We start from the raw sequence: 22819 nt of genomic DNA, 5'->3' as shown, positions 1-22819 counted from the left end.
TATGCAGAATCATATATACACACACATATGTACACAGACACATAAATACATATATGCAGACTCATATATAGACATATACATATACAAATATACACACACATATCTACACAGACACAAATAAATAAATACATAATATATACACATATATACATACACACATATACAAATATATAAACACATATATACGCAGACACACATAAATACATATATATGCACATATATATACACACATATATGCAGACTCATATACACACATATATTATACACACACACATATATACACAGACAGACATAAATAAATACATACACACACACACACATAGTAAAGGTCAAGGTTTCCCGTGACGTTAAGTCCAGTCATGTCTGACTCTGGGGGTTGGTGCTCATCTCCATTTCTAAGCCGAAGAGCCGGCATTGTCCGTAGACACCTCCAAGGTCATGTGGCCACTGGCAGGACTGCATGGAGCGCCGTTACCTTCCTGCCGGAGCAGTACCTATTAATCTACTCACACTCTGGGGGTTGGTGCTCATCTCCATTTCTAAGCCGAAGAGCCGGCATTGTCCGTAGACACCTCCAAGGTCATGTGGCCACTGGCATGACTGCATGGAGCGCCATTACCTTCCCGCCTGAGCAGTACCTATTGATCTACTCACACTCTGGGGGTTGGTGCTCATCTCCATTTCTAAGCCGAAGAGCCGGCATTGTCCGTAGACACCTCCAAGGTCATGTGGCCACTGGCATGACTTCATGAAGCGCCATTACCTTCCCGCCAGAGCTGTACTTATTGATCTACTCACATTGGCATGTTTTCGAACTGCTAGGTTGGCAGGAGCTGGAGCTAACAGTGGCCGCTCACTCCACTCCCGGAGTTTGAACCTGGGACCTTTCGGTCTCCAGCTCAGTGCTTTAACGCACTTCGCCACCGGGGCGACACACACATACATACACACACATATATCCGCAGATACATACATACACATACATACACACACTCCACACAGGGCTGGAGTTTCTCTTGTCCAAGCCCCTGCCCCGATTCCAGTCCAGTCCAGCTTGAGAACCAACCTGCCGAGCGGCAGCCTCGGGGGCTGAATGTGAATGCATTAAGACAGGGGTCCCCAAACTAAGGCCCGGGGGCCGGATGCGGCCCTCCAAGGTCATTTACCTGGCCCCCACCCTCAGTTTTATAATATAATAGTTTATATAGTTTTAATAATATAATATATTGTATATACATATAATATTGATAATAATCTTATGTTATGCAATGTAATACTAATAGTAATACCATATAATAATATTAATTATATGTTATATATTACATATTATATAATACTATAGTGGTATTGTTCAATATAGTAATATATAATGCTAATATTGTGTTATGCTAATAATATAATATATTGTATGTACATACAGCTGCTCTGAGTCCCCTTCGGGGTGAGAAGGGTGGGATATAAATGTAGTAAATAAATGCAGTAAATAAATAATTAATTTTAGACTTCAGCTCGGTCAAAGTCTGAAGTGACTTGAAGGCACACAACAACAACAACAACAACAACAACAACAATCCTAATTAACTTGACTATCTCATTGGCCAGTAGCAGGCCCACACTTTTCATTGAAATCCTAATAGGTTTATGTTGGTTAAAATTGATTTCATTTTTAAATATTGTATTGTTCTTTTGTTGTTGTTGTTGTTCCACTACAAATAAGACATGTGCAGTATATGCATAGGAATTTGTATTTTTTTTTTCAAATGATAATTCGGCCCCTCAACAGTCTGAAAGATTGTGGACCGGCCCTCTGCTTAAAAAGTTTGGGGACCCCTGCATTAAGAAGTCACCATCTTCCCGGGGATCATCATTGCCTGGCTGTGAGCCCGCCCGGGCGGTGGGCGTGTCTTGGCGCGGTGGGCGTGTCTGGGCGGCTTGTGGGCGGGGCGCAAAGAGCAGCCGAGCGAGCTTCGGCGGCGTCGGCAGCAAACCAGCCGCGCGGCGAGTGTGCGGGCGAGTGTGCGCTGCTGCTGGCTCCGTCCTCGGCGCCATGTCAGTCGGGGGCTCGGCGTCGTCGGCGGGCGCCTACTTCGCGTACAAGCGGGCGGTGCTGCTGGGCGGGGCCTCGGAGTGGCTCTCCTCGCCGGAGCAGCACCGGCAGCGCCTCCTCTACAGCCAGCTCTGCTGCGTCGGTACGTCCGCTCCGCGGCCTGCTGCCCATCTCCGTCGCAAACCTCCCACCGACGGCTTTCGCTTCTCCCCGCCGCCTGCAGGGGGCGCCCCGGCCACGCGCCTCCTCCTCCTGCTGCTGCTGCTGCTGCTGCTGCTGCTGCTGGTGCTTCCCCTTTCGCGCCTCCTAGGGGGCGGGGCGTCGCCTTGGCAACCGCGCTTCTGTCTTCCCCGCCGCCGCCCTTCCTGCCTGCCTGCCTGCCTGGACAGCCGCGCCTGCGCACTCGCGTCCTTCTCGCGTCTCCTAATCCACTTGGCGAAATTAATGCACTTTGACGCCACTTTTTCCCCTCGGCTCCATGTTATAGAATCCTCGGAAGTGAAATTTGGTGAAAGTGCAAAACTCCCAGGACTCCATAACACTGAAACGGGCTGGCCGTCTGCCAGGAGGGATTGGGTTGGAGCCGCAGTTTCTCCCAGCTCTAGGGGCAGCTCAGGCCAAAGCTTTTTCTGTTGTTGTTGTTGTTGTTTGTTTATTTTGCCCCTGGCTCAATGCTATGGCATCCTGGGAGGTGTAGTTTGGTGAGGCACCTGCGCATTTTGGGCAGAGAAAGTTGCAAAGCTTTGCAAAACTACAACCTCCCCGGACCCCATAGCACTGAGCCATGGCAGCTAAAGCGTTTTCAAACTGCATGGTTATTTTTTGTATAGTGTAGATGCCCCTTCGGGCTCAGAAGTGCCCCAGAACCAGAACTTTTATATTGCTGCTGCATACCCCCCCCCCAACCAATGAAATCGACTAAATTGTACTTGGTGGTTGATTGATATTATTACTGCCGTATTAACTCCTGTTTTATTGTCTTACTGTGTTTTATTTTTTTTGTATATTGTTTAATGTATTTATGCTGTTTTTGTAAATTGTGCTAGTCGGGCCTTGCCCCATGTGAGCCACCCCAAGTCCCCGTGGGGAGATGGTGGCGGAATATAAATAAATAATAATTATTATTATAACTCCGCTGGTTGGGGGATCGGGGAGAAGGAAGGAGAGGCTGCGTTTTGCAGAGCCGCCTTCTTCGGAGAGGTTTCATTCAGCAAAAGTTGGCTGGCCATCTGCCAGGAGGGATTGCATGGTGTCCTCCCCAAATCACAGAATGGATTGAAAAAAGCATGGATTGGCATTGCTGGGCCCTGAAAGACTGGGGGGGGGGGGGGGGGGGGGGGGGGGGGGGTCGGTTCAAGAGGAGGCAGTCCAAGCCAAGGCTTTGTTATTGTTTATTTATTTATGTTGTTTATTTATGTTTTGCTTCCTTGTCTCAGAAGGAGATGCGGAGGTGGCTCAGGGCACTAAACACACATATGATTCACATTGTTTAAAAGATAACCAATAAAATAGGAAGATACAGCATTCTTAAAATACATAAGATGGCGATGATAATAATAATAATAATACTTATTGTGTTGTCAAAGTCTTTCATGGCTGGAATCACTGGGTTGCTCTGAGTTTTCCAGGCTGTCTGGCCATGTTCTAGAAGCATTCTCTCCTGACGTTTCGCCCACATCTCTGGCAGGCATCCTCAGAGGTTGTGAGGTCTGTTGGAAACTGGGCAATTGGGGTTTATATATCTGTTTATATATAATATCCAGGGTGGGAGAAAGAAAGAACTCTTGTCTGTTGTAGGCAAGTGTGAATGTTGCAATTGGCCACCTTGATTAGCATTGAATGGTCTTGCAGCTTCAAAGCCTGGCTGCCTCCTCCTCTAAAACTCTAAAATCAGGGACACCTAAATAAAGAACACCTCTCAGAATTCTAGACAGGAAACAATTAGGGTCAGCTAACACCTCCTAACCCCCAGCTCCTGCCAACCTAGCAGTTCGAAAACATGCCAAAAAACAAAAGTTTCTGGTTTGTTGCATGTCTTTCGGGCTGTGTGGCCATGTTCCAGAAGCATTCTCTCCTGACGTTTCCCCACATCTATGGCAGGCATCCTCAGAGGTTGTGAGGCATGGATAAACCAGGCAAGGAAGGAAAAAAATATATATCTGTGGAGAGTCCAGGGTGTGACAGGAGTCCCCAGGACAGCTACATGACTGAACAAAGGATGCCCCTCAGGCAAGAGACAAACCTTTCCAATGCTAATTAGGGTGATTAACCGAAACATTCATGCTAGCTTCCAACTGACAAAAGACTCTTGTCACACCCCTGGACTCTCCACAGATATATATTTTTACCTTCCTTGCCTAGTTTATCCATGCCTCACAACCTCTGAAGAATGCCTGCCATAGATGTGGGCAAAACGTCAGGAGAGAATGCTTCTGGAACATGGCCACACAGCCCGAAAGACATAGAACAAATTTACTCTTCATTTGCAAAAAAAAGTTTCAACACCCTCCGCCGCACCCCCCCCCCCCCCCCCGAAATTCTTTTCTGGCTACGGCCCTGCCTGCCATAGATGTGAAACGTCAGGAGAGAATGCTTCTGGAGACATGGCCACACAGCCCGAAAGACACACAACAAACCTACTCTTTATTTGCTAAAAAAAAAAAAGTTTCAACACCCTCTGCCTCCCCCCCCCCCCCCCCCCCCGAAATTCTTTTCTGGCTACGGCCTTGCCTGCCATAGATGTGAAACGTCAGGAGAGAATGCTTCTGGAGACATGGCCACACAGCCCGAAAGACACACAACAAACCTACTCTTTATTTGCTAAAAAAAAAAAAAGTTTCAACACCCTCTGCCTCCCCCCCCCCCCCCCCCGAAATTCTTTTCTGGCTACGGCCCTGCCTGCCATAGATGTGAAACGTCAGGAGAGAATGCTTCTGGAGACATGGCCAGGCAAACTCACAGAAGCCCAGTGAATCCAGCCAAGAATGCCTCCTCCGACAAGACATAAAACTTTGTTTTTATTTTGCCGCATCTCTCCGAGGGGACTCGGGAAGCATGGTGGGAGAGAGACCCTTTTGCAGGGTTTCCTTGGAGTGTGTCTTTCGGGCTGTGTGGCCATGTTCCAGAAGCATTCTCTCCTGACGTTTCGCCCACATCTATGGCAGGCACATCCTCAGAGGTTGTGAGGTATGGAGAAAACTAAGCAAAGAGGTAAATATATATCTGTGGAAAGTCTAGGGTGAGAGAGGTCAGTGTGAATGTGTAGTTAATCACTTTAATTAGCATTGAAAAGCTTATCTGCTGTCTTCTTCCTGCCTCTGGGGCATCATAGAATCATAGAATAGTAGAGTTGGAAGAGACCACATGGGCCATCTAGTCCAACCCCCTGCTAAGAAGCAGGAAATCGCATTCAAAGCACCCCCGACAGATGGCCATCCTTTGTTTAGAGTCGTTAACTGCCCTAGGTTGATTCATGTCTGGAAATCCTCTGTTTTCAGAGTATTGCTTTTTATTTACTGTTCTGATTCTTGAGTTTTTTAATACTGGTAGCCAGATTTTGTTCATTTTCATGGTTTCTTCCTTTCTGTTGAAGTTGTCCACATGCTTGTGGATTTCAATGGCTTCTCTGTGTAGTCTGACATGATAGTTGTTAGAATGGTCCAGCATTTTTGTGTTCTCAAATAGTATTCTGTGTCCAGGCTGGTTCATCAAATGCTCTGCTATGGCTGATTTCTCTGGTTGAATTAGTCTGCAGTGCCTTTCATGTTCTTTGACTCTTGTTTGGGCAATGCTGCGTTTGGTGGTCCCTCTGTAGACTTGTCCACAGCTGCATGGTATCCGGTAGACTCCTGCAGAAGAGAGAGGATCCCTCTTGTCCTTCGCTGACCGTAGCATTTGCTGGATTTTCTTCGTGGGTCTGTAGATAGTTTGTAGGTTGTGCTTCTTCATCAGCTTCCCTATACACAGCCCGAAAGACACACAACAACCCTGTGATCCTGGCCATGAAAGCCTTCGACAACACATTTTCCTTGGAGTGTTTTCCAGGAGCGGGGGCGGGGGGGGGGGGGCACCATGCGTCACGGAGCACAGCCCCCCCCCCCCCCGGTTCAGTTCCTCCGGGCTCCCGTCCAAGGTCCCCGGGAGGCGGGGAGGGCGTCTCCGGCTCCCGCCTTGGCCGCAACCTTTGCCTTGTTCCGCGTGGCTGAATCAGAGGCGCCGCTCCCTTGGAAGGGGGGGGGGGGGGAGAGAGAGAGAGAGAAAGCACTTTGCACATGGGCAGAGGAGAGGAGCAGGGAGGGGGGCGGGCAGGAGCTGCGCCCTTTCCTCTTCTCCTGTTATTATTATTATTACAAAGAGTGAGTGTTTTTATTGCAAAGCGGGCAGGATTTCCTGCCAATTGTCGGGTTTCCTCCCAATGTGTGTGTGTGTGTGTGGGGAGAAGGGGGGGGGGGGGAGAGGGGTGCGGCCTGGCCCCGCCCCCAGGGAAGGAGGGAGGGGCGTTAGGGCGGTGTCCCTGGGGAGGGAGGAAGAGGAAGAGCCACTCCGGACTCAGAGGCAGAGAGGGAGAGGCACGCACTGTGGTGTCCGGTGTGGCCATGTCCCGGGCGAGGCTGCGGAGCCGCGAGGCGGGGGTCGAGGGCCCGCTCTCCCCTTCCTCCCCGAACCCTTCCTCGCCTTCCCTCTCCGAGGAGAACCACTACAAGGGCCTCCTCCGCGTCTCCGAGGGGCTCAAAGGTAGAAGGAGGAGGGGGGGGGGCTCCTTGGGGGGGAGGGGGCTTCTCCTTGGGGGTCGGGGTCTCCCGCAGGGGTCGCCAGCTGCAGCGACTCACTTCCTGCAAAGTTGTTGCAAGATTTTGCAAGTTTTTCTCTCTTATATACATATTTATACATACTTGCAAAACTTTGCAACAAGTACATATATACAGTAGAGTCTCACTTATCCAACATAAACGGGCCGGCAGAATGTTGGATAAGCGAATATGTTGGATAATAAGGAGGCATTAAGGAAAAGCCTATTAAACATCAAATTAGGTTATGATTTTACAAATTAAACACCAAAACATCATGTTAGACAAGAAATTTGGCAGAAAAAGTAGTTCAATACGCAGTAATGCTATGTAGTAATTACTGTATTTATGAATTTAGCACCAAAATATCACAATATATTGAAAACATTGACTACAAAAATGTGTTGGATAATCCAGAACGTTGGATAAGCGAGTGTTGGATAAGTGAGACTCTACTGTATATGCGCCCGCGTGTGTGTGTGTACTGTATAAATGTATGTATGTATCTATATATATATAGCTATATATATATATATTTACAGTGTGTATGTGTATATAAATATATATACTTGTCGCAAAATTTTGCAAGTCTTTTTTGTTATATATATAGTAGAGTCTCACTAATCCAACGTAAACAAGCCAACAGAATGTCGGATAAGCGAAAATGCTGGATAATAAAGAGGGATTAAGGAAAAGCCAATTTTACAAATGAAGCACCAAAACGTCATGTTATGCAACAAATTTGACAGAAAACGTAGTTCAATACACAGTAATGCTATATAGTAATTACTGTATTTACAAATTTAGCACCAAAATATCACGATGTATTGAAAACATTGACTACAAAAATGCGTTGGATAATCCAGAATGTTGGATAAGCGAGGCTTGGATAAGTGAGACTCTACTGTACATATATGTGTGTGTGTGTGTGTGTGTATATATATATATATATACACAGTACGGTCTCACTTATCCAACATAAACGGGCCGGCAGAATGTTGGATAAGCGAAAATGTTGGATAATAAGGAGGGATTAAGGAAAAGCCTATTAAATGTCAAATTACGTTTTAATTTTACAAATTAAGCACCAAAACATCACATTTTGCAACAAATCGACAGAAAAAGCAGTTCAGTACACTGTAACGTTATGTAGTAATTACCGTATTTACGAGTTTAGCACCAAAACATCACAATGTTTAGAAAACATTGACTAGAAAAACACTGACTACTAAAAGGCAGACTGCATTGGATAATCCAGAATGTTGGATAAGCGAGACTTTGCTATATATATATACTTGTTGCAAAATTTTGCAAGTGTTTTTTGTTATTTATCCAGTAGAGTCTCACTTATCCAACATAAACAGGACAGCAGAATGTTGGATAAGCGAAAATGTTGGATATTGGCCTGCTCTATTTGAATAACAGTAACAATGATGATAATAATAATAATTATAATATAATAATATATAGTGCTAATAATGGTAGCTAATTGGGTGGCGTCTTCTAGGGGTGGGGTTCTTTGCTTGTTTCTGGCAGCAGGTAGGACCCCCCCCCCTTTCTATGCGTCATTTCCTGTCCCCCCTCAGCAATGCATTCCTGGGAGGGGAGGGGCAGGTCACATGGGGCGGCTTCATGGGGGGGGGGGGGCAAATCCCATCCTGCCCCCGGAGATGCAAGTCAGAGGAAAGGCAGGCCAGACTGAGTGCCTGATGGGGGACACAGCCCCCCTCTGGGCCAGGAGACCCCTTTGGGGGGCATCAGGCACCCCGAGAGTGGCCGCCTTGTCTTCATTCTCATATATAATGTCGTTAAGGGGTGCAATCATCTATAGCAGGGGTCCTCAAACTTTTTAATCCGAGGGCCGGTCCACAATCCTTCAGACAGTTGAGGGGCCGAATTACCATTTGGGGAAAAAAACTGAACAAATTCCTGTGCACACTGCACATGTGTTATTTGTAGTGCAAAACAACAACAATGAAAGAAAAATACAATATTTAAAAATGAAAACAATTGTAACCAGCATAAACCTATCAGGATTTTAGGGTTGTTGTGTGTCTTTCGGGCTGTGTGGCCATGTTCCAGAAGCATTCTCTCCTGACGTTTCGCCCACATCTATGGCAGGCATCCTCTGAGGATGCCTGCCATAGATGTGGGCGAAACGTCAGGAGAGAATGCTTCTGGAACATGGCCACACAGCCCGAAAGACACACAAACAACCCTGTGATCCTGGCCATGAAAGCCTTCGACAACACATATCAGAATTTTAATGGGAAGTGTGTGCCTGCTTCTGGCCAATGAGATAGTCAGGTTAATTAGGGTGGTTGTTGTTGTTGTGGGTCTTCAAGTCATTTCAGACTTTGGGCGAACCTAAGTCTAAAATTATTTATTTATTCATTTACTACATTTATTTATTACATTTATATCCCACCCTTCTCACCCCAAAGGGGACTCAGAGCAGCTGTATGTACATACAATATGTATTATATTATTAGCATAGCACAATGTTAGCATTATATATTACTATATTGAACGATACCACTATACTATAATATTATATGTAATATATAACATATAATTAATATTATTATATGGTATTATTATTAATATTATATTGTATAACATATTATTATCAAAAGTATATGTAAATACAATATATTATTAAAATGATATAAAAATATTATATTAAAAAACTGATGGCGGGGGCCAGGTAAATGACCTTGGAGGGCTGCATCCGGCCCCCAGGCTTTAGTTTGGGGACCCCTGCACTATACTGTAATATTATATGTAATATATAACATATAATTAATATTATTATATGGTATTAGTATTATATTGTATAACATTATAATATTATTATCAATATTATATGTAAATACAATATATTATTAAAATGATATAAAAATATTATATTATAAAACTGAGGGCGGGGGCCAGGTAAATGACCTTGGAGGGCTGCATCCGGCCCCCGGGCCTTAGTTTGGGGACCCCTGCACTATACTGTAATATTATATGTAATATATAACATATAATTAATATTATTATATGGTATTAGTATTATATGGTATAACATTATAATATTATTATCAATATTATATGTAAATACAATATATTATTAAAATGATATAAAAATATTATATTATAAAACTGAGGGCGGGGGCCAGGTAAATGACCTTGAAGGGCCGCATCCGGGCCCCGGGCCTTAGTTTGGGGACCCCTGATCTATAGGGAGAAAGAATAATGGAAAGGAAGGGGAAAGAAGCAGTCCTGCTCCTCCTGTACATGCCTTACCTATGTCGACATTCCTGGTATTCTAGTCAGAAGGCAACTTCTCTTTTTTCCCCCTGTACTGTAATCAATTTCTAATGAAACTTCAACGTTTCCCAATCCTATTCTTTCTTGTGTAAAAACCCTGCCGAGGGGCTTCCGGCCTTTGAGGGGTGTCCCCAGTGCCCTTGACCTGCGCAGCCGGACACTTGAGTCACTGTGTTGTCATGGCTGGAATCACTGGGTTGCTGTGATTTTTTTTTTTTTGGGCTCCAGAAGCACTCTCTCCTGACATTTTGCCCACATCTATGGCAGGCATCCTCTGAAATTGTGAGGTCTGTTGGAAACTAGGCAAGAGGGGTTTATATACCTGTGGAATAATGTCCAGGGTGGGAGGAAGAACTCCTGTCCGTTGGAGGCAAGTGTGAATGTTGCCATTGGCCACTTTGATAAGCATTGAATGTTTTCAAGGTCTGGCTGGGGAAATCCTTTGTGTGTGTGTGGGGGTGTTAGCTGCCCCTGATTGTCTCCTGTGTGGAATTCCCCTGTTTTCTGAGTGTTGCTCTTTATTTAGTGCCCTGATTTTTGAGTTTTTTAATACAGGGAGCCGGATTGTGTTCATTTTCCTGGTTCCCTCCTTTCTGTTGAAGTTCTCCACATGTTTCATGTGGATTTCAGTGGCTTCTCTGTATCGTCTGACATGGTGGTCAGAGTGGTGCAACATTCATGTCTTCAATAATAATAATATCCTCCGTCGAGGTTGGTCCATCTGGTGCTCTGCTCTGGCTGACTTCTCTGATTGGATTAGTCTGCAGTGCTTTTCATGTTCCTTGATTGATAGCAAGACCATTCAATGCTAATCAAGGCGGTCAATTGCAACATTCACACTTGCCTCAGGCAGACAAGAGTTCTTTCTTTTATTATCCAACCCAGGACATCATTCCACAGATATATATATATATGTAAAGATAAAGGTTTTCTCCTGTAATTAAGTCCAGTCGAATCTGACTCTGAGTGTTGGTGCTCATCTCCATTTCTAAGCTGAAGAGCTGGCATTGTCCATAGACACCTCCAAGGTTATGTGAACTGCATGGAGCACCGTTAACTTCCTGCTGGAGCAGTACCTATTGATCTACTCACATCTGCATGATTTCGAACTTCAGGGTTGGCAGAAGCTGGGGCTAACAGTGGGAGCTCACTCTGCTTCGATTCAAACCTGCGACTTTTCGGTCTGCAAGTTCAGCAGCTTTAACACGCTGTGCCACTGGGGGCCACAGTTGGGGACCCAGTGGAGTTTTTATATATATATATATATATATATATATATATATATATATATATGCCACTTTCCTAGTTTCTAACAGACCTCACAACCTCTGAGGATGCCTTTTCATGGTTTCCTCCTCGCTATTGAAATTGACCACATGGTTTGTGGATTTCAGTGGCTTCTCTGTGTCGTCTGATATCATAGTTGTGAGAGTGGTCCAGCAATTTCTATGTCCTTTAATAATAATATCCTGTGTCCAGGTTGGTTCATCAAGGGCTCTGCTATGGCTAACTTCTCTGATTGAGTCAGTCTGCAGTGCTTTTCATGTTCCTTGATTCCAGTCCATGGCGCTTCTATGCGCTCCTGCTTGGGAAGTTCTGTGCAATGAGTGGCGCCTGGGGGGCCTCCTTTCTTTCTTTCTTTCTTTCTTTCTTTCTTTCTTTCTTTCTTTCTTTCTTTCTTTCTTTCTTTCTTTCTTTCTTTCTTTCTTTCTTTTTCTCTGTCTGCGGCAGAGGCACTCCCTTCCCTGAGGTTTATGACCCGCTCGGTGCGGCTGAAAGGGCTTTGGGCCGGGATTAGATCAAGCCGAGGCGACAGACGGGCCCCGAGGGCATGGCTACAGTGGCGCAATGGTGCAGGGAAGTGCATTGTCATAAGGCTTTCCGGGCTGTGCAGCCAGTGTGTTCCAGCAGCATTTTCTCCTGACGTTTCGCCACAGCCTCAGGCCCTTTCCCATTGTCATAAGGCTTTCCGGGTTGTGTAGCCAGTGTGTTCCAGCAGCATTTTCTCCTGACATTTCGCCACAGCCTCAGGCCCTTTCCCATTGTCATAAGGCTTTCCGGGTTGTGTAGCCAGTGTGTTCCAGCAGCATTTTCTCCTGACGTTTCGCCACAGCCTCAGGCCCTTTCCCATTGTCATAAGGCTTTCCGGGTTGTGTAGCCAGTGTGTTCCAGCAGCATTTTCTCCTGACGTTTCGCCACAGCCTCAGGCCCTTTCCCATTGTCATAAGGCTTTCCGGGTTGTGTAGCCAGTGTGTTCCAGCAGCATTTTCTCCTGACGTTTCGCCACAGCCTCAGGCCCTTTCCCATTGTCATAAGGCTTTCCGGGTTGTGTAGCCAGTGTGTTCCAGCAGCATTTTCTCCTGACGTTTCGCCACAGCCTCAGGCCCTTTCCCATTGTCATAAGGCTTTCCGGGTTGTGTAGCCAGTGTGTTCCAGCAGCATTTTCTCCTGACGTTTCGCCACAGCCTCAGGCCCTTTCCCATTGTCATAAGGCTTTCCGGGTTGTGTAGCCAGTGTGTTCCAGCAGCATTTTCTCCTGACGTTTCGCCACAGCCTCAGGCCCTTTCCCATTGTCATAAGGCTTTCCGGGTTGTGTAGCCAGTGTGTTCCAGCAGCATTTTCTCCTGACGTTTCGCCACAGCCTCAGGCCCTTTCCCATTGTCATAAGGCTTTCCGGGTTGTGTAGCCAGTGTGTTCCAGCAGCATTTTCTCCTGACGTTTCGCCACAGCCTCAGGCCCTTTCCCATTGTCATAAGGCTTTCCGGGTTGTGTAGCCAGTGTGTTCCAGCAGCATTTTCTCCTGACGTTTCGCCACAGCCTCAGGCCCTTTCCCATTGTCATAAGGCTTTCCGGGTTGTGTAGCCAGTGTGTTCCAGCAGCATTTTCTCCTGACGTTTCGCCACAGCCTCAGGCCCTTTCCCATTGTCATAAGGCTTTCCGGGCTGTGCAGCCAGTGTGTTCCAGCAGCATTTTCTCCTGACGTTTCGCCACAGCCTCAGGCCCTTTCCCATTGTCATAAGGCTTTCCGGGTTGTGTAGCCAGTGTGTTCCAGCAGCATTTTCTCCTGACGTTTCGCCACAGCCTCAGGCCCTTTCCCATTGTCATAAGGCTTTCCGGGTTGTGTAGCCAGTGTGTTCCAGCAGCATTTTCTCCTGACGTTTCGCCACAGCCTCAGGCCCTTTCCCATTGTCATAAGGCTTTCCGGGTTGTGTAGCCAGTGTGTTCCAGCAGCATTTTCTCCTGACGTTTCGCCACAGCCTCAGGCCCTTTCCCATTGTCATAAGGCTTTCCGGGTTGTGTAGCCAGTGTGTTCCAGCAGCATTTTCTCCTGACGTTTCGCCACAGCCTCAGGCCCTTTCCCATTGTCATAAGGCTTTCCGGGTTGTGTAGCCAGTGTGTTCCAGCAGCATTTTCTCCTGACGTTTCGCCACAGCCTCAGGCCCTTTCCCATTGTCATAAGGCTTTCCGGGTTGTGTAGCCAGTGTGTTCCAGCAGCATTTTCTCCTGACGTTTCGCCACAGCCTCAGGCCCTTTCCCATTGTCATAAGGCTTTCCGGGTTGTGTAGCCAGTGTGTTCCAGCAGCATTTTCTCCTGACGTTTCGCCACAGCCTCAGGCCCTTTCCCATTGTCATAAGGCTTTCCGGGTTGTGTAGCCAGTGTGTTCCAGCAGCATTTTCTCCTGACGTTTCGCCACAGCCTCAGGCCCTTTCCCATTGTCATAAGGCTTTCCGGGTTGTGTAGCCAGTGTGTTCCAGCAGCATTTTCTCCTGACGTTTCGCCACAGCCTCAGGCCCTTTCCCATTGTCATAAGGCTTTCCGGGTTGTGTAGCCGGTGTGTTCCAGCAGCATTTTCTCCTGACGTTTCGCCACAGCCTCAGGCCCTTTCCCATTGTCATAAGGCTTTCCGGGTTGTGTAGCCAATGTGTTCCAGCAGCATTTTCTCCTGACGTTTCGCCACAGCCTCAGGCCCTTTCCCATTATCATAAGGCTTTCCGGGTTGTGTAGCCAGTGTGTTCCAGCAGCATTTTCTCCTGACGTTTCGCCACAGCCTCAGGCCCTTTCCCATTGTCATAAGGCTTTCCGGGTTGTGTAGCCAGTGTGTTCCAGCAGCATTTTCTCCTGACGTTTCGCCACAGCCTCAGGCCCTTTCCCATTGTCATAAGGCTTTCCGGGTTGTGTAGCCAGTGTGTTCCAGCAGCATTTTCTCCTGACGTTTCGCCATAGCCTCAGGCCCTTTCCCATTGTCATAAGGCTTTCCGGGTTGTGTAGCCAGTGTGTTCCAGCAGCATTTTCTCCTGACGTTTCGCCACAGCCTCAGGCCCTTTCCCATTGTCATAAGGCTTTCCGGGTTGTGTAGCCAGTGTGTTCCAGCAGCATTTTCTCCTGACGTTTCGCCACAGCCTCAGGCCCTTTCCCATTGTCATAAGGCTTTCCGGGTTGTGTAGCCAGTGTGTTCCAGCAGCATTTTCTCCTGACGTTTCGCCACAGCCTCAGGCCCTTTCCCATTGTCATAAGGCTTTCCGGGTTGTGTAGCCAGTGTGTTCCAGCAGCATTTTCTCCTGACGTTTCGCCACAGCCTCAGGCCCTTTCCCATTGTCATAAGGCTTTCCGGGTTGTGTAGCCAGTGTGTTCCAGCAGCATTTTCTCCTGACGTTTCGCCACAGCCTCAGGCCCTTTCCCATTGTCATAAGGCTTTCCGGGTTGTGTAGCCAGTGTGTTCCAGCAGCATTTTCTCCTGACGTTTCGCCACAGCCTCAGGCCCTTTCCCATTGTCATAAGGCTTTCCGGGTTGTGTAGCCAGTGTGTTCCAGCAGCATTTTCTCCTGACGTTTCGCCACAGCCTCAGGCCCTTTCCCATTGTCATAAGGCTTTCCGGGTTGTGTAGCCAGTGTGTTCCAGCAGCATTTTCTCCTGACGTTTCGCCACAGCCTCAGGCCCTTTCCCATTGTCATAAGGCTTTCCGGGTTGTGTAGCCAGTGTGTTCCAGCAGCATTTTCTCCTGACGTTTCGCCACAGCCTCAGGCCCTTTCCCATTGTCATAAGGCTTTCCGGGTTGTGTAGCCAGTGTGTTCCAGCAGCATTTTCTCCTGACGTTTCGCCACAGCCTCAGGCCCTTTCCCATTGTCATAAGGCTTTCCGGGTTGTGTAGCCAGTGTGTTCCAGCAGCATTTTCTCCTGACGTTTCGCCACAGCCTCAGGCCCTTTCCCATTGTCATAAGGCTTTCCGGGTTGTGTAGCCAGTGTGTTCCAGCAGCATTTTCTCCTGACGTTTCGCCACAGCCTCAGGCCCTTTCCCATTGTCATAAGGCTTTCCGGGTTGTGTAGCCAGTGTGTTCCAGCAGCATTTTCTCCTGACGTTTCGCCACAGCCTCAGGCCCTTTCCCATTGTCATAAGGCTTTCCGGGTTGTGTAGCCAGTGTGTTCCAGCAGCATTTTCTCCTGACGTTTCGCCACAGCCTCAGGCCCTTTCCCATTGTCATAAGGCTTTCCGGGTTGTGTAGCCAGTGTGTTCCAGCAGCATTTTCTCCTGACGTTTCGCCACAGCCTCAGGCCCTTTCCCATTGTCATAAGGCTTTCCGGGTTGTGTAGCCAGTGTGTTCCAGCAGCATTTTCTCCTGACGTTTCGCCACAGCCTCAGGCCCCTTCCTTTTCCCCCTCAGCCGCTTAAGCGGCTGAGGGGGAAAAGGAAGGGGCCTGAGGCTGTGGCGAAACGTCAGGAGAAAATGCTGCTAGAACACACTGGCTTGGAAAACACACAAGAAATATTGTATTGGGGGTCAGGGCGTGGTCCTTAGGGGTCTGTGGCCACCCCATGGAAAACACCCCGTGCCAAAATGGGGACGAGGCCTGAGTCAGAGCGGTGGCATCATTTCCTTCCTCCCTCTTTTCCTTTCCTCCCTATTATGACTCACTGATGTGGTTGTGGTTGCAGCTGCTGTGGCTGCTCTGTCTCTATTTTGGGGAGCCCCCCACCCCAAACCCAAACTCACCTCTCATTCCCCCCCCCCTTTTTTCTTGCAGACGAACGCGACCGGGTCCAGAAGAAAACCTTCACGAAATGGGTCAACAAGCACCTGCTCAAGGTGAGCCCGCAGCCTCCCTCCCTGGCCTTTGATTGAGGGAGGGTCTCTTCTGGTCGGGGGTCTCACTGCCAGAACTGTGGGGCTTGGCCGAAAGGGAAGGAGACCCCTCCCCATCTCTCTCCCCCCCCTTTCCTTCCTTCTTTCCTTCCACTTCATCAGCCACTGTGATGCCCAGTCCTTGATGGTAGTACTTCCTCATGTTCTTTGCACACTGCTGACAGTTTTATGCTCTTATAAATTAAGTAAAATTAGCCTCCCCACATTAAGCGGTACCTAGAATTCTCTACTCACAGACATGGCTGTTTTCAGGCCCACTATGTCGCCCAGTCCTTTTTGATGGTAGTACTTCCTCATGTTCTTCATTACGCCGCCATACTCACGGTGTCATGAATTAAGTAAAATTAGCCTCCCCACATTAAGCGGTACCGAGAATTCTGTACTTACAGTCATGGCTGTTTTCAGGCCCACTATGTCGCCCAGTCCATTTTGATGGTAGTACTTCCTCATGTTCTTCATTACGCCGCCATACTCACGGTGTCATGAATTAAGTAAAATTAGCCTCCCCACATTAAGCGGTACCTAGAGTTCTCTACTCACAGACATGGCTGTTTTCAGGCCCACTATGTCTCCCAGTACTTTTTGATGGTAGTACTTCCTCGTGTTCTTCATTACACCGCCATACTCATGGTGTCATGAATTAAGTAAAATTAGCCTCCCCACATTAAGCGGTACCTAGAATTCTGTACTTACAGACATGGCTGTTTTCAGGTCCACTATGTAGCCCAGTCCTTTTTGATGGTAGTACTTCCTTGTGTTCTTCATTACGCCACATACTCACGGTGTCATGAATTAAGTAAAATTAGCCTCCCCACATTAAGCGGTACCTAGAATTCTGTACTTACAGACATGGCTGTTTTCAGGCCCACTATGTCTCCCAGTACTTTTTGATGGTAGTACTTCCTCGTGTTCTTCATTACACCGCCATACTCATGGTGTCATGAATTAAGTAAAATTAGCCTCCCCACATTAAGCGGTACCTAGAATTCTGTACTTACAGACATGGCTGTTTTCAGGTCCACTATGTAGCCCAGTCCTTTTTGATGGTAGTACTTCCTTGTGTTCTTCATTACGCCACATACTCACGGTGTCATGAATTAAGTAAGATTAGCCTCCCCACATTAAGCGGTACCTAGAATTCTGTACTTACAGACATGGCTGTTTTCAGGTCCACTATGTAGCCCAGTCCTTTTTGATGGTAGTACTTCCTTGTGTTCTTCATTACGCCACATACTCACGGTGTCATGAATTAAGTAAGATTAGCCTCCCCACATTAAGCGGTACCTAGAGTTCTGTACTTACAGACATGGCTGTTTTCAGGTCCACTATGTCGCCCAGTCCGTTTTGATGGTAGTACTTCCTCGTGTTCTTCATTACGCCGCCATACTCACGGTGTCATGAATTAAGTAAGATTAGCCTCCCCACATTAAGCGGTACCTAGAATTCTGTACTTACAGACATGGCTGTTTTCAGGTCCACTATGTAGCCCAGTCCTTTTTGATGGTAGTACTTCCTTGTGTTCTTCATTACGCCACATACTCACGGTGTCATGAATTAAGTAAGATTAGCCTCCCCACATTAAGCGGTACCTAGAATTCTGTACTTACAGACATGGCTGTTTTCAGGTCCACTATGTAGCCCAGTCCTTTTTGATGGTAGTACTTCCTTGTGTTCTTCATTACGCCACATACTCACGGTGTCATGAATTAAGTAAAATTAGCCTCCCCACATTAAGCGGTACCTAGAGTTCTCTACTCACAGACATGGCTGTTTTCAGGTCCACTATGTCTCCCAGTACTTTTTGATGGTAGTACTTCCTCGTGTTCTTCATTACACCGCCATACTCATGGTGTCATGAATTAAGTAAAATTAGCCTCCCCACATTAAGCGGTACCTAGAATTCTGTACTTACAGACATGGCTGTTTTCAGGCCCACTATGTCGCCCAGTCCTTTTTGATGGTAGTACTTCTTCATGTTCTTCATTACGCCACATACTCATGGTGTCATGAATTAAGTAAAATTAGCCTCCCCACATTAAGCGGTACCTAGAATTCTGTACTTACAGACATGGCTGTTTTCAGGCCCACTATGTCGCCCAGTCCTTTTTGATGGTAGTACTTCTTCATGTTCTTCATTACGCCGCCATACTCATGGTGTCATGAATTAAGTAAAATTAGCCTCCCCACATTAAGCGGTACCGAGAATTCTGTACTTACAGACATGGCTGTTTTCAGGCCCACTATGTCTCCCAGTACTTTTTGATGGTAGTACTTCCTCGTGTTCTTCATTACACCGCCATACTCACGGTGTCATGAATTAAGTAAAATTAGCCTCCCCACATTAAGCGGTACCTAGAATTCTGTACTTACAGACATGGCTGTTTTCAGGCCCACTATGTCTCCCAGTACTTTTTGATGGTAGTACTTCCTCGTGTTCTTCATTACACCGCCATACTCATGGTGTCATGAATTAAGTAAAATTAGCCTCCCCATATTAAGCGGTACCTAGAACTCGCTACTTACAGACACAGCTGTTTTTGAGTTGCTCAGGTATGCAGCAATCTAGGCTATTAAATGGTTGGGAGCTCAACCCCGGCCTGGGCTTCGAACCAACAACCTCTCAGTCAGTGGTGATTTATTGCTGCTGGCCACTAACCAGCTGCGCCACAGCCCTTAACACCACACTCCACTCCAAAGTGAAATAGCAAAGCAGTTTATTGAAGAATATATATGAAAAGCAGTTCAGCAAAATAGAATAAAAAAAGTCAACATGTCGGAAATATTCAAATTACAGGAATGCATTGAAAGCCAGGAATAAATCCCAAATGTGAGATTCAGGAAGAATCAGTAAAACTTGGAAGCACGGAACATGAGCAACAGAAAGCACGGAACTAAAAATCTCTTGACTTTGCAAGAGATGTATCCTCAAAAGCCAACATTGACCAGACTGGCGGAAAAGCCTTTTGGTCTTGCTAATATAGGCAGAAAATCATGCCTTCTCTCCTCAGAAACGGATTGATACTTTTTGGCTAACAAGTGTCTTGACCTTCACAAACCCTGTTGAGCTGCCCTGTGTTGACTAAACGTCCATCTCCTATCTAACTGCTCATTAGACTGTGCTCATCTCCTATCTAACTGCTCATTAGACTTGGAATCTCCTCTGAGCTCATCTCTGCTCCTGACCTTGCTTCCCTAGCAAACTGCTTTTCTGGAACATGGCCTTCAGGCAGAGATTGCTCCATTTCAGGGCTAAAAATCTCTTGCTGGCACTCTTGTTGATCTGCAGGCCCAGAATCCCCAGTAACATCAGGCTGGCTTGCAGGTCCAGAACCCCCACTGACCTGAGGTGCAGGCACAATCAAAGGCTGAACTACAGCCCTTCCTTCCTTCCTTCCTTCCTTCCTTCCTTCCTTCCTTCCTTCCTTCCTTCCTTCCTTCCTTCCTTCCTTCCTTCCTTCCACCTCTCCCTCTCGCCTTCTCTTTCCCTTGGGGCTGGGGTCTCCCTTCCTGATGGGATGCATTGGGGAGGAAAGAAGGGTCTCAAACTTCTCTTCCTAACTTTTCTCTATCTCTTTCTCTTCCTGCTCTTTTTCTCCTTCCTTCCTTCCTTCCTTCCTCTATGGCACAGCATTGGCGAGCGGAGGTAGGTGCGCCAAGGGTCAGACGGCGACAGGCTGTCCATCCTCTGGGTCTCGATTCTCTCCCCTCTTTTTCCTCACTGCTCTCTTCTATTCTGTGCTGAATTGAGGAGGGAGGGGTATCATTTGGCAGGGGGTCTTTGGGGTCCCCTTTGGAGGGACCCACAGCCAGTGGCCGTCTTAATTTTTATGCAGAATGAAGAAACACATAGTAAAAGAGCAAAACTGGGGTGGAAGGTGGCTTCCAACATTGAGAGGCTTTGGGAAGGCTGTGGTTTCTCTAGATCAGTGGTTCCCAACCATTTTTGGACCAGGGACCACTTGACCGAGGACCACTCTCTCTCCAACATTAGTACCAAAAGGGGTACAACTCAGTTTTATTTATTTATTTATTTACAGTATTTATATTCCACTCTTCTCACAGGGCAGATCACATTACACATATAAGGCAAACATTCAATGCCTTAACATAGAACAGAGACAGAGACAAACAGGGCTCCGAGCTGGCCTCGAACTCATGACCTCTTGGTCAGAGTGATTTGTTGCAGCTGGCTGCTCACCAGCCTGCGCCACAGCTTTTTTTACAAAGCACAACAGATTCACAAACTCTACTATATGATCTAGTCCAGAGAGATTAGGTAAAATGTCTTATTTTTCCCTCTAAAGTATCAACAAGCAGTGTAGGATCAATTTGAGACTTCTATGAATAAGAAGGAAATACTAATGGTAAAGATGAATTCTGGCCTTAATTTCAAAGAGGAAGGAATCATTAAATATAAATATAATATAAAACCGGGTCAAGCACACAACTTACTGCATTTCTATAAATGTTTTTATCCAAATCAAGCCACAGAAGCAGTTTGCTTAAACAGATGCAAATTATTTCTGTGATTCTGTTTTATTTATTAGCCTTGAATAGAACTTGAATAGAGTTTTTGGTCCACTTTAGATTCATTTTGGTTATCTGGCGTGCTGATTCAGAATATTACATTAGATAGACCACATCAGCTCTAGTTTCCGTTACAGAACATATGCCATTTATTTATTTACGCTGTTTCTATCACGCCTTTCTCACCCAAAGGGACTCGAGGCGGCTTGCAGATCTGGCAAGATTCAATACCAGAAAAACAACCATACAGTAGAGTAAATATTGAGCAATCAAAACAATTAGGCATTAAAACACATGAAACAATATACAAAACTTAGGACATAGAAAGTGCTTAAATCCATTCGTCCAAAAACCTTGCACATAATCCATGAACTAGGCAATGCTGAAGCCATGAAATTTATTCGTTGAGCGCTTGTGCACATAACCATTCAATAGTCTCCATCTGCTCATCCACAGGAAAACATTTAATCATCTAGAGCTGATGTGGTCTATCCAATGCAATTTTCTGAATCGGCCCCCAAATAACTCCAGAAACAGGCCTCAAAATGAAGACTACAAGAAAAAATTTTTTTGGTTGGGGTGTGTTATTATGCGTAGTAGTAACAGTGGGGCCGCAGACCATATTTTAGTGCTCACTAGTAACAGTGGGATCCTATTTTAGTGCTCGCGGTCCACTGGTGGTCCACGGACCACAGGTTGGGAAGCCCTGCTCGAGATGGCATCCCAGGACCTGGTCCATGGGAGGGTGGGGGTGGCACACAACGTTTGGGCCCCTCAATGAAGGGGGGGGGTCTGGGTGGGATTGTGCCCCTCCTCGTTGGTCTTAACCCCCTCCTCTTGCCCCCCCCCCTTTTACAGGCCCAGCGCCATGTCAACGACCTCTACGAAGACCTGCGCGATGGGCACAACCTCATCTCTCTGCTGGAGGTGCTTTCGGGGGACACCCTGGTAAGTAGACCCCCCCCAATTCCCTTTCTTCCCCCCTTTTTCTCATGGGAGGGGGGCATGGAGAATACCCTCCTCTGTGACAATTGGGGGGGGGGGGGAGAGAGAGAGCAAGCCAAGGGGTCTCAAGGGCAAGGCTGGGCTGCAGACCCTCCTCACCCCCCACCCCTGCCCCTCGCACTGCTGCCTTGCTGCCCCCCCTTGAATATTTCACACATCCCCCCCCCGCCCGCTTGCTCTTGAATAGAGAATGGGTGCCTCCACTGTAACCCCCTCCTTCTTGCAAGACCTGTTAAGGACAAGGAGGGGGCAGAAGGAGGACCCTCCCCAATTGGTGGCACAAGATAACAACAACAAGAACAACCACAACATTTCGGCAGGCCTTTGAGTTCTGTTAGATGTTTTAAAAGGTGCTTTTAGGATGTTTTTAAGATATTTTTAAAGATGTTTTAAAGATGTTTTTAAATTGTTGATTTTAGCCGGTTCTTGTAAGCCGCCCCGAGCCCTAGGGGAGTGGCGGCATATAAGTTTGAATGATAAATAAATAAATAAATAAATAAATAAATAAATAAACATGATTCTTGTACCCTGCCTCCATCACCCCAAAGGGACTTGAGGCGGCTTACTCATGGCAGAAAGCGTAAAACAGAGCATAAAATAATCGCAAAACATATGGCATATAAAACAACAGTTAAACTCATAGGTAAAGGCTTTTCCCCTGACATTAAGTCCAGTCGTGTCCGACTCCTTGCAAGACCTGGGAAGGACAATAAGGGGGCAGAAGGAGGACCCTCCCCAATTGGTGGCACAAGATAACAACAACAACAAGAACAACAACAACATTATTCTTGTACCCTGCCTCGATTACCCCAAAGGGACTCGAGGCGGCTTACTCATGGAAGAAAGCATAAAACAGAGCATAAAATAAACACAAAACGTATGGCATATAAAACAACAAACTCATAGCAACGTCCAAAACCTATGGTGACAACTATCCTAGGACATGGCCAGACTGTAGTCAGAACCCCTCCACCCCTCCCTCTCTTTGCCGGCTCCCTTT

The 22819-nt window shown here is 46.8% G+C and overlaps 1 protein-coding gene across 1 annotated transcript in view; it reads left to right on the top strand.

Moving 5' to 3' along the window:
* plec (plectin) overlaps positions 1 to 22819 on the top strand; it is a 309701-nt gene that overhangs the window by 154490 nt on the left and 132392 nt on the right. Inside the window, exons 2-3 of the mRNA XM_062979321.1 lie at positions 16169 to 16230; positions 21673 to 21762. Coding sequence (XP_062835391.1) covers positions 16169 to 16230; positions 21673 to 21762 — 152 coding nt within the window. The remainder of the gene's footprint in view (positions 1 to 16168; positions 16231 to 21672; positions 21763 to 22819) is intronic.

The sequence above is a fragment of the Anolis carolinensis genome, chromosome 4, assembly GCF_035594765.1.
Source record: "Anolis carolinensis isolate JA03-04 chromosome 4, rAnoCar3.1.pri, whole genome shotgun sequence".
Taxonomy (NCBI): Eukaryota; Metazoa; Chordata; class Lepidosauria; order Squamata; family Dactyloidae; genus Anolis; species Anolis carolinensis.
The sequence above is the reverse complement of the archived record's forward strand: the minus strand, read 5'-3'. Positions and strand labels throughout refer to the sequence as shown.